Source organism: Ascidiella aspersa, chromosome 5 (assembly GCF_963924565.1).
Source record: "Ascidiella aspersa chromosome 5, kaAscAspe10.2, whole genome shotgun sequence".
NCBI classification, from domain to species: Eukaryota; Metazoa; Chordata; class Ascidiacea; order Phlebobranchia; family Ascidiidae; genus Ascidiella; species Ascidiella aspersa.
Genome location: NC_139451.1, coordinates 19725498 through 19737671, shown reverse-complemented (window position 1 = coordinate 19737671; position 12174 = coordinate 19725498). Strand labels below are relative to the sequence as shown.

Sequence of the window (12174 nt, the reverse complement as noted above, 5' to 3'; positions counted from 1 at the left end):
ACTTTAAAATTTAAAATGGCTATATTGGCCAACCGATAATTTGACCAATCATGTGCTTGCAAGCTATAATTTACTTGAGAAGCGAATACCTTTAACAAATTATTTCTTTGTCACAATATGGCCTTTTTATTATTAATTTTGAGTAATACGATAAACGTTAATGTAATTACTTAGTGAATGTCACCAAAGCACAAAGGCGTAAAAACGAATTTAAGGAATGACAACAACGTATAGGACTACGAGTGGCGATCATGGTACAGGTAAACGTAGTAAAAATAGGAGGTCCAGCCTTCAATTTTAAAGCTCCTAAAATATGATGTAAATTTTTGTAAATATAATACACACACAAAACACCGCAAGTTAATTGAGATCATTTAATAAGTATTGTTAGGAAAATATTCTTTGCTTACAGCAATGCTTTTGTTGTGTGATTTAAATTTACCCAGAAATTAAGCAGCATAAAAATAAGAGCATAACAATTAACAAAGCAAATGCATAATTCTCCCATTACGACGGGAACACGGTTTGGTATAAAGGTGAGCAAGTCGGAATATCTCGAAAATATTTTTAGTGTCAAATGCCAAGCTTGGAAAAAGTCTTTAACGCGTGCTTTATTTTCTGAAAAGTCCAATTCTTCTTAGGTAACGCACCAGAATTGGAACCGAAACAACTGTGATACTGACTCGTACAGGCATCGCAAGCTAAAAAACAAAAGCATACATATAACTTAACCTCATCACAAGATGTATGCTATGCGGGAGACTGACAACTGCCTTGCCATAAAAAACATAGTTGCATTTCAATAAAGTTTATAAAACATTGTGGGAAGGCCTTAAATTGCTAAAATAATTGCAGGATATTAAGTTGACAACGCCACAACTTAACTATATGTAAAACCCAGGGTTGGCCTTGAATTAAAATTTACCCTCGCAAATCGGACGAGTGTCTACCAAGTAGCAAATTTCACTCACATTGGCTTTCCCCCTCCCACTTGTTGTTATAATCATGTCCATTGCACCCTTTTATATTAAAATAAGTATTATGTGAAAAATCATTTTGTTTTTAGGCGATTTACACAGTAAGTTTATTATTTTTTACTAAGGAATACTGCAATTTAAATAAGTCTGTTATATTTTTCGGTTGTGTTTTTTTGTTAAAATATGTTTTTGATTTAATAATATATAACATTTAAAAAAAGTTTATGGGCTATTGCTGGGGCATTAATTTAGAAGGACTAAGGCCTGGAGTCCCGGCAGGAAAATCACGAACCATTGTTTTTCACTTGATAAAACTACAAATTTATATTTTTTATGTTATGTACCAAAACGGTGACTTGGCAGAAATTAGACAGCAATATATGGTTAAAATCACAATACAAAAATATATGTATAATTTTTTTAGGATTATTTTTGCCCCCCTGTTAATAATCACTAGACTAGGTCAAACAATTTGACCTTTCCCTTATGATTGCTTACCTTGTGCACAGTATAGGCAATAACAAAGGTGCTCGCTCCACTAACGACGCTGGAAAGTTCAATGCCCATTTTCGCCAACAATCCTATCACATCGATACCACTGAAAAGGCAGACATAAAATTAGCACTAAATTATTGAAAATTAATTTAGTATGACTAAGTGACTCAAAAGGTAACAAAAACCCTTTGAACAGCATAGGTATACCATACTAAGATAACATCACTTCACAAAGGGCAAGGTAAAAAATTAAAATTTTCTAATAACTATTAAACACAAAATTCTGTTCATATTTATACAATCTTGTCATAGCATACTTGTTAATTAGACATAAAACTTTTGCATCAATAGCCTTTACAAGTTTTATGATAAATATTGCAAAATTGTCGTAAGACATTATTATTATAGTGAACATTTAAAAAGCAGAAATATCAATGTTTTTACCAAATAATCTGAAACTACGAATGCTAGTAGCCCATTTGTTAACCAAATACTTTTTTTATTTTTTTGACATGTTATTCCTCTATTGCATGCATTGATCACTAAATGTGAAAGCACACAAAGTAAACCAAACAATACATACCTTGAAACAAGCAAATAAAAGAATCCCAGTGAAGCCAGGGAAATGGCAATATGAAAGGCGACTCCAAATGCTCCGTATTGTGCAAAAATTATCTTTAATTGTTCCTTTTTTGACTTCTTACTAATCTCTTCGGATCCAACATCAGCAGAGGGTGGTTGTTTAAGTTTTGAATCATTGGAGGTCTCATCAGGCTGTGGTGCTTTTGGCTGAGTGCTGTAGTGCCGTACTCCTAATAATAATAAATTTTGTAAATCAATCCTTCAACAAAAGGGTAAAGTGCTAAACTGCTATTTATTTGTTTTTATCAGTGACTATGTTATTTTCATTAAGACCTTATATACACTTTAAAAGCACATCCATTATGATTTTGACCATTAATAGATTTTTAAACATTATGAAAAAGCAGATGTTACTTAATTTTATATTAGATTTGTGAGTGTATGACCAACATATCTGCGATGCCAGTCGAATGTGAGATGAGATTAAAAGTACACCACAAGTTTACTACACGGAACGACCCGGGCAGTTATTTAATGTATGGGAGTTTTTTCAGGGGAGAGGATGCTGTGGACTGTTGTCATATTTTTTTTCTTTTTTTGAGGGTGTTATTTAAGGTCAGTGGATTTGTTGACCAAGCATACTTTTCACAGTGGCTTGGGTATGTAATTTAATCTTTGATGTGTTCATTATCTACATTCTACATAGATGTTTAAAAAAAACACTTCACTTAATTCACACTAAAATTACTGAACAATTGCAATTAAAACATAAATAAAAATGTTAAATACAGTTGATTTTCTCAACACACCTGAACTGTAGTTTATATATTCATTGTAGGGGTTGGGCAACTGGGTGTCCTTGTCACACGTTTTTCTTGAAAATGAATTCCAAAATATGTCTGAATTTCTCATTGGAAATCCCTCGTCTTTATCTTGTTGTGCCTTTGTAATGTCCAAAGACAATTTACGAGTTTCAATTGATGTTTTGTGAACTTCAGACAACATCAACCGAGCAATGAACTCATCTGCAGATGTGTTTTTCAAATTTGCAAATGTAGTCCTGGTGTGATTTTTATCAAACGTTTTATTTGATTCTGCAAGTTGGTCATATATGTTTGGCCGCCCTGAAAAGTCGTCATTGGCCTTAGAACTTGTAGAAAATTTCCTAGCAGATAATCTATTCTTTGGTATTTGATAAAAAGTCTTAATGCGGTGTCCCGGAGTTTTGAGAAAGTGTAAGCAAGTTCTTAAACCTACTTTGCATGCCATTCTAATATAAAATATATAATAAATACTAAATCAACCTATTGAAATACAACATATTTACAAGATTATTTAATCATACTTGTTTAGCATGTATGTGTAAGTACCAAATATAATCCATTATTTAATACGCCGTTCTGGATTGGCCCGAAAAGATAAACAAAGCTGCTGTATGCACTGTACATGACTCAGCACTTTCGATTTCGATATTTTTGAATAACTTTAAACCTCCGCTTACCATAATTGTCTTACTACTTTAGGTTCAATTTTATTATACAAATCTAAATTTTATTAAAAAAATTAACTTAAGCACATTAAAAAAATGTATATAAACGTTTTGTATTAACAGCATGAAACATGCATAGACACTACTCTGATTTGTCATTCATTTTAACTGTCATTTCATTTTTCTCTGATTTGTCATTCATTTTGGAAGCTTATTAGCCTATTCATCTCAAAAAACAAAATAGCACACGAATAACTTAAAGTTGTACCACGTAAGGTTTTACAAAACGACGCTAAACTTAAGCCATTAAAGAAAAAAATCTGAATAAGATTGACCGAATAAACAGAAAATATAGAAGATGAGTAGCCTAATATACTAATCCTAAAACTGTTGCAAGTGGTGATCGCAAAATTCCTCGCTCTCCAAACTTAGCCTACGTGTTATATTAAAAGACACCGGTCTGCAAACAAAAACAGACAAATAAAAAATCGTTATGTATCCAAGTTTTAGAAGTTTCGACAGCTTAGTGGAGGATGAATCAAAGTTCGTGTAGTGCAGGCCCGAGTTCCTCTTTTTTGGCCCGCGAACTGATAGTCAGCTTTGCTGCAATCTAGCAACATCAACTTTTTTTTTGTTATTGTTATTGACAAAACAACTTCGTAAATGATCCTTTGTGATTTCATTACTACCGTAGCTGAATAAAGGTGTACATTTCATAAAGTTAGTATATATGCCATAGGCTAGCGGTTCTTAACCTGGTGGGCCTAGGGGGGCGTGAGCTCCAAGTTAATATTTAAATTTTTTTGCATTGAATCTAATGGTTTCGTTTAGGATTTACAGCACTCCTACAGCGCTGTAGGCTACAAAGTCTGTTTTTGCCAACTTCAACATTGAAACAGCATTTTTTTTGCGCTTCGCGCGGCCAACAACAGACTTTACTATTTTCAAATTGTCTTAGTGATATTTAATTGAAAATGCCGAATTGCTTTTCATAGGGGGGCGAAAAGCATAGGAAAATTACCAAAGCGGGGCGCGGCTGAAAAAACGTCAAGATTCACGTTGGACCACGCTGAAACAGTATATCTAGCGGAACAAAGGTATAAGTATGTGCGTGAGAAATAAACATGGTGATATTTATTTCTACTAATTCTACCCATTTGCAAGGTGAGGCTCATTGTGGTTAGCAATGTAAAAAATGCGGCTCTTGGCCTTTGATTTGGTTGGCCAACCTGGTGACACAAATGACGGGTGTCAGATTAGAAAGGTGGTAAACATTTGCACACATTCGCGCGTAGAAAAGAAAACAAATTCGTTTTTTTCAAGAATAGGTTAAATTGACGAATATTTTAACCGTTAAGCGGAACCATGAAATGCCCTTGATAGGTCAAACCGCACTAAAAGAAATGTTATCAAAAGCCATAGATTTGTATGAAGGCAAGGAAAGGTTTACACGACATTTTTTCAGATTTAGTCTAACCTACATAGACAAAAAAAAACTTTTAAGTGAGCATGACCTGTAATTTAATACCGGTATTGATCAAAGGGTTATTAAATACATTTAACAAAACAAGGTAAAAGAATAAAAAAAGTAAAACAAAACTCGCATAATTTTTACTAAACGTTAAGTCTGTGTATTTTTTTAGTTATTTAAAATGAAAAAATTATAACAAGAGCAAGATAATTAAAAGAATAATGGGTCACTTTTAGAGTTTTTGAATTTTTACCAACAGATGGTTTCTTAAACATTTTGTTAATATAGCTGGTACCGTGTTTTACACAGTAATTTGTGATACGATAAAATTTGATGAACACCCGACCTAACGACTTCTTGTAACTATTTAACGCTCACAGGGGGGCGGTATTACCACGTCAGTTAGAGCAAATAGTTCGAAACACAAGGCGATTTCTTGTTCTGTTATAGTGGGGAATATGTCTATCTTAAAGTTACCCGAAAAAGTCTCTCAGTCGTGCCGCAAAATAGTTAATCATTTTTTAGTAATAGATATAGCCTATCTCCTTGAACATATTTAGCCTTTGTTGCATACTTGCTCAAGAAAGAACAGCAGATCTCTTAGTTCCCCCGTTTATAACACCACGTGACATAACGTTATGACCTCATATACAAACATTTTTATTCGTTCCGGTAAGACAAATATTCTACTTTGTGCTGTTAAATTTGGTTACTTTCATGGTAAAACTAAAAATATCAGGGGTAGTTTCTGGCTAACTTTATCATGTTTTCTTTTCAACTTAAAAATACCCTGTTGGTTTCTTTAGAGTGGGTATCAATATATAGAAGAAAACTGCCTAATAAATACACACAAGCAATTGCAATTCCCAAAAAATGAGCAGAGCTGCAATAACACGAGTGACAACTTTTAAAAGCATAGTGTTCCATCTATTAACAAAAATGATACTACGATAACTCTTTTAGATTCAGAGCGGTCGATTTTGTCGAGAATTCGCAAGACAATCTATCCGTAGGTTAGGTTCATTTTTGTTTACTGAAAAAATCTGGAGCGAAAAAGCGAATCGCGACAGGTGTTCGCTAAACTCGAGCGACGCGGCGAAAAGGAAAAAAGCTCTCTCGCGTCGCGTTTGCCCGGCAGCAATTGGCGAGCGCCAACCACACACAGCAACACAAGCGTAGCGAGCGTCGTTAACACGGGACACGCGATGCCAGGCACAGTTGGCAGTCGACACAGCTATATCTAGATGGCGGTGAACTCTTGCAATTTACTCGACGAAGCATCTGCTTGGAGCAGCAGCGAAGTAACAACAACCATCGGAGGGCTGAACACGACGAAAGCCGTTGCAGGTCTGGTCCTGCCCGCGCAAGAAGCTAAATTTCTCAAACAACCACCTAACAACGTCGCCAGTCAGCCGACAGCAGCAACATCAACGCCGGATAATAATCGTAACCTAAACTCGAATAACAACAACAGCGACATTATCGCCAGTGAAAGCAAGGCATTGAAACAAATGCCTGGTTGTGCAGTGGAAGCATGCCAGCCTAATGGCCCTGTGCTGGAAACACTGGACAGCCACAATGTATTGCACAACGGTGTTGGTGGTGGTCCAAATCTTTCTTCCACTTCCGAGGATGCTGTTGATATCAAAAGAGACAGATCTTCCTCCTCTTTAGAGCTAGATCAGAAACGGGCTGACAGTTTGCTAAGCACAGAAAACCAGTTTTCTCCGACCAGTTTAAGTTCTGGAGCAGCACACTCAAGGCATAATTCCGAAGTGTTTGAAACAGAAAAGCGACCGGCCAGTGAAGAAGCTATAGATGGTAATAACCAAACGACAACATCCCAAGAAGAGGAAGAAAATCCACATCCTGATTGGATAGAGGAGAGATTTAAGGTAGATAGAAGAAAACTGGAGCAAATGTTACAAGGTAATACAATTTTAATGTTGTTTTATCAATAAACCCTTCTTTTCCATTAGTTAATAGTATTAGTTTTAAAGGCAAATAGATATAATTTGATATCAGAGAAGTAACACTTTTGCATATCTAATAGATTACCATAAACAAATACCATGGCGCTTATAAAATTATTTTTGGAAGTCCATTTATTATCATGCAACTTTCAAAATTACACATTTTAAAACTAGTAGATTACAATGTGTGTTGTGGAACTGCAGCAAATGTAGTATTTCTGTAACATGTAAGACAACAGATAAACTTGTAACATAGTTATTCTTTTACAGCCAATTTAAACTAATTCCATATTTTCATGTTTTCATGTAGATGAATACCACAAAATAAAAATTGTAGTGATTGTAAATTGTCCAAAAAAAAAACATTATACTAAATATAGTTCTTTGTTTTCAACTGCTAAAAATTCCAAAACCATTCAAAAAATGTGTCTGAGTTGAACATTTTGTGTTTTTGTGTAGGCTCACATATCAGATTCTCAAAGACAATAGCTGGGTGTTGTGAGAATTGAGGGCTGACCAAGCCTATGTTCTGACTGTCACAAAGAAATCTTTGTGACAGTGTAATTAAATAGCACTGTAAATCGGGGGAAATCATACATTGAATTCAGCGCTTCATTTAAAATCAAGCCATGTTCTCATCTTTTAAACTTGCTCAAATTATCTATTGTTGGTATTCTTCAAGAAACTAATCTATTTATAACTGTAAGCTGACTTGTCCCATTATCAACCTAAATGGTTGGAGGTATAGGTTATAGGTTTAATACAGTATTTTGGTGTTTTACGCTTTCTGATTTCTCTATGTCATGTCATATATATACATATGTCACGCTAATTGCATGAAACACGATAATCCTATTACATTGCATAAGTTTTGCATCAACAACTTGTTTTTTTATAGTCAATATTATATATATGATTTACAATCAGTCAGTTGAGAAAGCACCAAACTGACATTTTATATTTTGTTGTACATTTCCTTGTTATGTGGCCAGTAATAAGTTTGGCTTGTTTTTCTGTTATTCCAATTTAACAAGCTGGGCCAAGCAATATAATTCACTTTGGTAAAAATGAGGAAAACACTGCGCTGTAATAGCGCAACATTTGGCGTAAGTGGCGCGCGACCGTTCCGCCTGGCAGCCACCACGTTCCAAAACATCTCGAACGATTGACGAGTTAGCCTTGAAGCAAGCGCAGCTAACCGCCCCTTTGATTTACTTATCGCCAATCTGTCGGTGATTGCGATTACAGCAAAGGCTCTATTCCATGCCAAGTGCGACGGTGGACAAGAATTTAGTTTTTGTGCCCACCAGACTTTTCACAAACCAGCTGGTGTTTTCTAAATGTAAGCAATAGCAATTTACCGCAGGTCGCCCTTTCGTATGTAACACTAATGATGCTGGAAATACTATTCGAATCGTGATTTTAATTGCGTCTATAAAAAAAACAATCCAAAACAACCAATTTAGTCATTGTGGTCCGGAGGATCACGAATTACCTTTCAAACATACCTTAAACACATATATAATCCCAGTAGTACTCTTTAACACTACTTGTTTCATCGGTAAAATCTATTCAAGACTGGTGAGATATATTATTTATCTTGCTGCTAATTTGTTTAATTTGCTCTCCGACTTTTGCATACTAATTGCTATTGTGGCTCATAGTTTTAGATTAGAAAAGGCATAAGTTATGCAATTGTATAAATAGTAAGAAATGCAATACTCCCCTCTTTATACATGTTTTAAGCCCAACATTATGTTGTCATTGGAAAAAATAGTTTTTGCATTCAAAGTCAAGGGTTTCTTGGTTTAACAACTAGTCGGTTTCGTGGTACAAAAATGAGTAAGAAAGACTGACCGAGGATGTAAAGACTGTTGCGGGTCGTTTGGCCCGTAAGACTGTTCCGCCTTGAATACACTCATCGATCACAATTTCAAGCGCCGTTTTTTAATGATGCAGCGCACCTTGCTTTTCTGAAAACGTTCGGGGTTGGGTTTCATTTTTCAATAGTTTGTAATACAGTGATCACGCGACCCTCTTGAGTCTTGACACATAGATTTTGAACGTAATTGTTCATTTTTATTAAAACATGATTGTTTTTAAAACCGAAGACTTGAAAAAGTCTGAGTAGTAGATTTCATTTAAAGTGAATATTTTCATTTATTTTCAAGGGCGAGGCGAAATAGTTTTGTAAAATTTTTGTTTCAATAAGAATTTAAGTTGTAATACTTTATATTGCAGCAGCGTCAGATGGACGTGGCCAAACGGGTGAAGCTTTTTTCGATTCGGTAAGTTAAAGTCATTTTTATGCCTTTTTGCGCTTATTTACTATGTTGTCAATTGTAAAATTGTTCTTCCGGCTAAATTTTTTTTGAGTGTCAACGTTTCGATTACCTATTTACGCAATGTTCTTCAGGGCAATATAATTGCCACTATAGGCGAAAAAATATATATATACTAGACAAACAATAAAAGAGAAACAACAATTGACCGCGTTCTAAAGTCTATACCCATGTTGTGTCACGAAGTGTAATTCATATCGGTTTCTTTGACTATATTGTTTCGCAAGATCTCACCTAGCGAAGCAAAGTGCGCCCCAGATAGCAAATTTGTAAGGATTTTGTTGTCGCGATTGCTTGCTTACGCCAAACTTTTTTACGATTTAGATAATGAAGCAGACGAGCACGGAAATCACGTGGCCTTCCAAGCTGAAGATTGGTGCCAAGTCGAAGAAAGGTAAAGTCAACTTTAGATTTAAACAAGTTAAACGCAAGTCGATTGTATATCTATCAAGCATACAGCATAGCGATGAATTTAAATCAGACCTTTGTCGTAAAGCTTGCAAACTATCGAGCTCTAGAAAAAATTGCTGAAAGTCAAGCGTTATTGTTTGTGAAACCGTAGTTTTCCTTTCATGTGAGCTAACGCTAAAACTTGTGTCGCAAAATCATCGGGCCCCAAATTTTCTATTTAAACAATACCACGAGCGATCTTGATATTCGTCAGTCCTACCCACGTTTTCAGTAATTTCTCCTCCGCTTTTGTCGTTTAAATGCCGGTCAGGAGACAGACAATGGCCGTATAACTATCGATCGAAAACAAGTCGGCGCGAGTTCCCGGTAGGTAAACAATCGAGACAAATCGAAGTGCGGGTCGCGTTATTGCCAGCCCCCACTTTGCTACTATTCAAGTGCCGCCGTCGAGTTATGGAAATTAGCGGCTCCGCAATGCCTACCTGTCACGTACAATTGAAGCGTCTGCGGCTGCATTGGGCACACGGATAACTGATGTCTATCGAAGACCCGCAAAAACACCCGCTGTCCCGCTTTGCCGTTGAAAGAACACCGCGTTTGTTTTGCATTAACTGGACTCCAGCGAATTACTGCCTGGAGTAAATTATTACCTGCTTAGTTGCTTCAAACCTGATCGCATGTTGTCAAGCCATGATAGCAGAAATCGAATTTTGCTTTATAAAAGATAGATTGACCTATGTGGATGGTTTGTAAATATTGGTCGATTTTTTTTAACACACATGAGTAAAGCAATTAAAGCCAGTTTTAGTTCCTAATTCAACGCATTAGCATTACGTTGTCTTTATTTACACATTTTACCTAGGAACGAACGAGTTGAATGTGTCCTGCTGCGATAGGAAAGCTTTTATCTTACATATAGCTCCCAACCGCGCCTTGAAAATGAGCCCAATCTAAATGCAACAAAACAATCTAGCAAAATGGAAACGTTAAAAGCTGAACATTTTATGCAATCTGTATACATCCAACACCTTCGATTTATTTATGCCAGTGTCACCAAACTACGACAGATGTATTGCACTGATGGACTTTTTGTCGGATGCAATTGAAAACTTCAATTTGAAAACTTTAATTTAAAACTGAGTGGCTACTTTACTAAAAAAAGCTAACTACAGGTTTTTGCTGAATTGTAATTTATATTTCCTACTTGTAGCGATATTTTCATGTTAATTAAATTAAACAAAAACAATTCTATCCGGCCCGCGATCGCCAGTTCTTTGCTGTTATCGGGCCTTTGAAAAAGTTCATTGACCCCTGCTTTAAGTGTTCTTATGCGTGGTGGCGCACCAAACAAATTTAACTCGGAAACGGCGAGCACCGGAGTCGATATCCAGCGAAAACAAAGTCCTTGACGCTCTTAACGCAGCCGCTCGTTACAGTATAGAAAATACCACGCTGCAGGGACGGCAACGTAAAATTAGTATAAAACCGGCGTCGGGTTTCACCAAATCTCGCTTCCCGGCCGCCGCTGTGGTAATAGAAGGTGTCGAAACAAGGTTATAAATACCCGACCGACGCGCGGCGGACTTCCGTTTGGCCCAACACCCGCTCTCGTTCCGTCTCGCCCATTTCGCCCGCTGCTTTTGTGCGTTGGGTCGCGCGCTTTGTGCTAAATGTTTGGACGGCGGTGGCTTCGACGCACGCATAAAGAACTTTCGCCTTGACGCGGGCTTAATCGGGTCTTTTTGCGCCAGCCGCTTGTTTAATTACGTCTCGCCCATATAAAACAAGCCGAGATTTTTTGTGTTCGTCTCTTTATGAGTGTCGCATTTCGGGTTAAATTCCAGTAACCGAAATTATTTGCGTCACAGTTTTGTTTTTGCAAAATAGTGGTACAGTTTAGAAATGCCCATTTTTACAGTTAGGAATACGGCATCATGATTCTTATATCGCGGTTTCGCAATATTCCTGCCTAAATAGATTTAGGCTTGTGACTTAGTCTTTTTTGTGTTAACTGTCTAACACTAACGGCACACTTTCAACCAAAATGGTACGCCTTTAGTAGATATTCACGTCGTGTCCTGTATGTACTAATTTGTGCTCTCATAGACTTTTACTTAGCTCCTTTGCGACCGGGTCAGGTGGAAGCGGTTTTTCATCGTGATTTGCTTGGGGCAATAGCTCCGAATCGCAGATATTACGAAGGGAGATCGCAAAAAAAAACTTGTGTTTTACGTTTACGACTTAAAAATGGAAACACCTTTTTGTTTTGTGACTTAAAGAGTCACTGTAAACAAACAAAAGTTAATTTTAGATGTTATAAACAGCTTCTTTTTACTCCCAGACACGATTAACATTTATTTAGTGAAAAATCTTTAATTAAACTATAGATATTAATACTGCTTGGTTGTTTCAAGGCCAGACTTTATACAAACAC

The 12174-nt window shown here is 36.3% G+C and overlaps 2 protein-coding genes across 2 annotated transcripts in view; one reads left to right on the top strand and one right to left on the bottom strand.

Moving 5' to 3' along the window:
* Positions 1–611: 611 nt before the first annotated feature.
* Positions 612–3352, bottom strand: LOC146145267 (uncharacterized). The gene is made up of 4 exons (XM_083390213.1): positions 2864–3352; positions 2056–2284; positions 1476–1575; positions 612–701 (listed from the first exon to the last, which is right to left on the bottom strand). Exons 1-4 carry the CDS (start codon positions 3321–3323, stop codon positions 612–614), a joined length of 879 nt encoding a protein of 292 aa, XP_083246339.1. The 5' UTR covers positions 3324–3352.
* A 2838-nt stretch (positions 3353–6190) lies between these two features.
* The window catches only part of LOC146145266 (protein bicaudal C homolog 1-like), a 48116-nt gene continuing 42132 nt past the window's right edge, over positions 6191–12174 (top strand). The window contains exons 1-3 of the mRNA XM_083390786.1: positions 6191–6943; positions 9229–9275; positions 9654–9723. Of these exons, the coding sequence (XP_083246912.1) occupies positions 6259–6943; positions 9229–9275; positions 9654–9723 (802 nt within the window). The 5' untranslated portion in view covers positions 6191–6258. The remainder of the gene's footprint in view (positions 6944–9228; positions 9276–9653; positions 9724–12174) is intronic.

Excerpts from the sequence above, each read along its gene's own strand:
- LOC146145267 (XM_083390213.1), bottom strand. The coding sequence starts at position 3,323 with ATGGCATGCAAAGTAGGTTTAAGAACTTGCTTACACTTTCTCAAAACT. Across the intron at positions 2,285-2,863 it reads ATATATAAACTACAGTTCAG|GAGTACGGCACTACAGCACT; the intron begins GTGTGTTGAGAA and ends TATTATTATTAG. Across the intron at positions 702-1,475 it reads TTGCCTATACTGTGCACAAG|CTTGCGATGCCTGTACGAGT; the intron begins GTAAGCAATCAT and ends TTTGTTTTTTAG.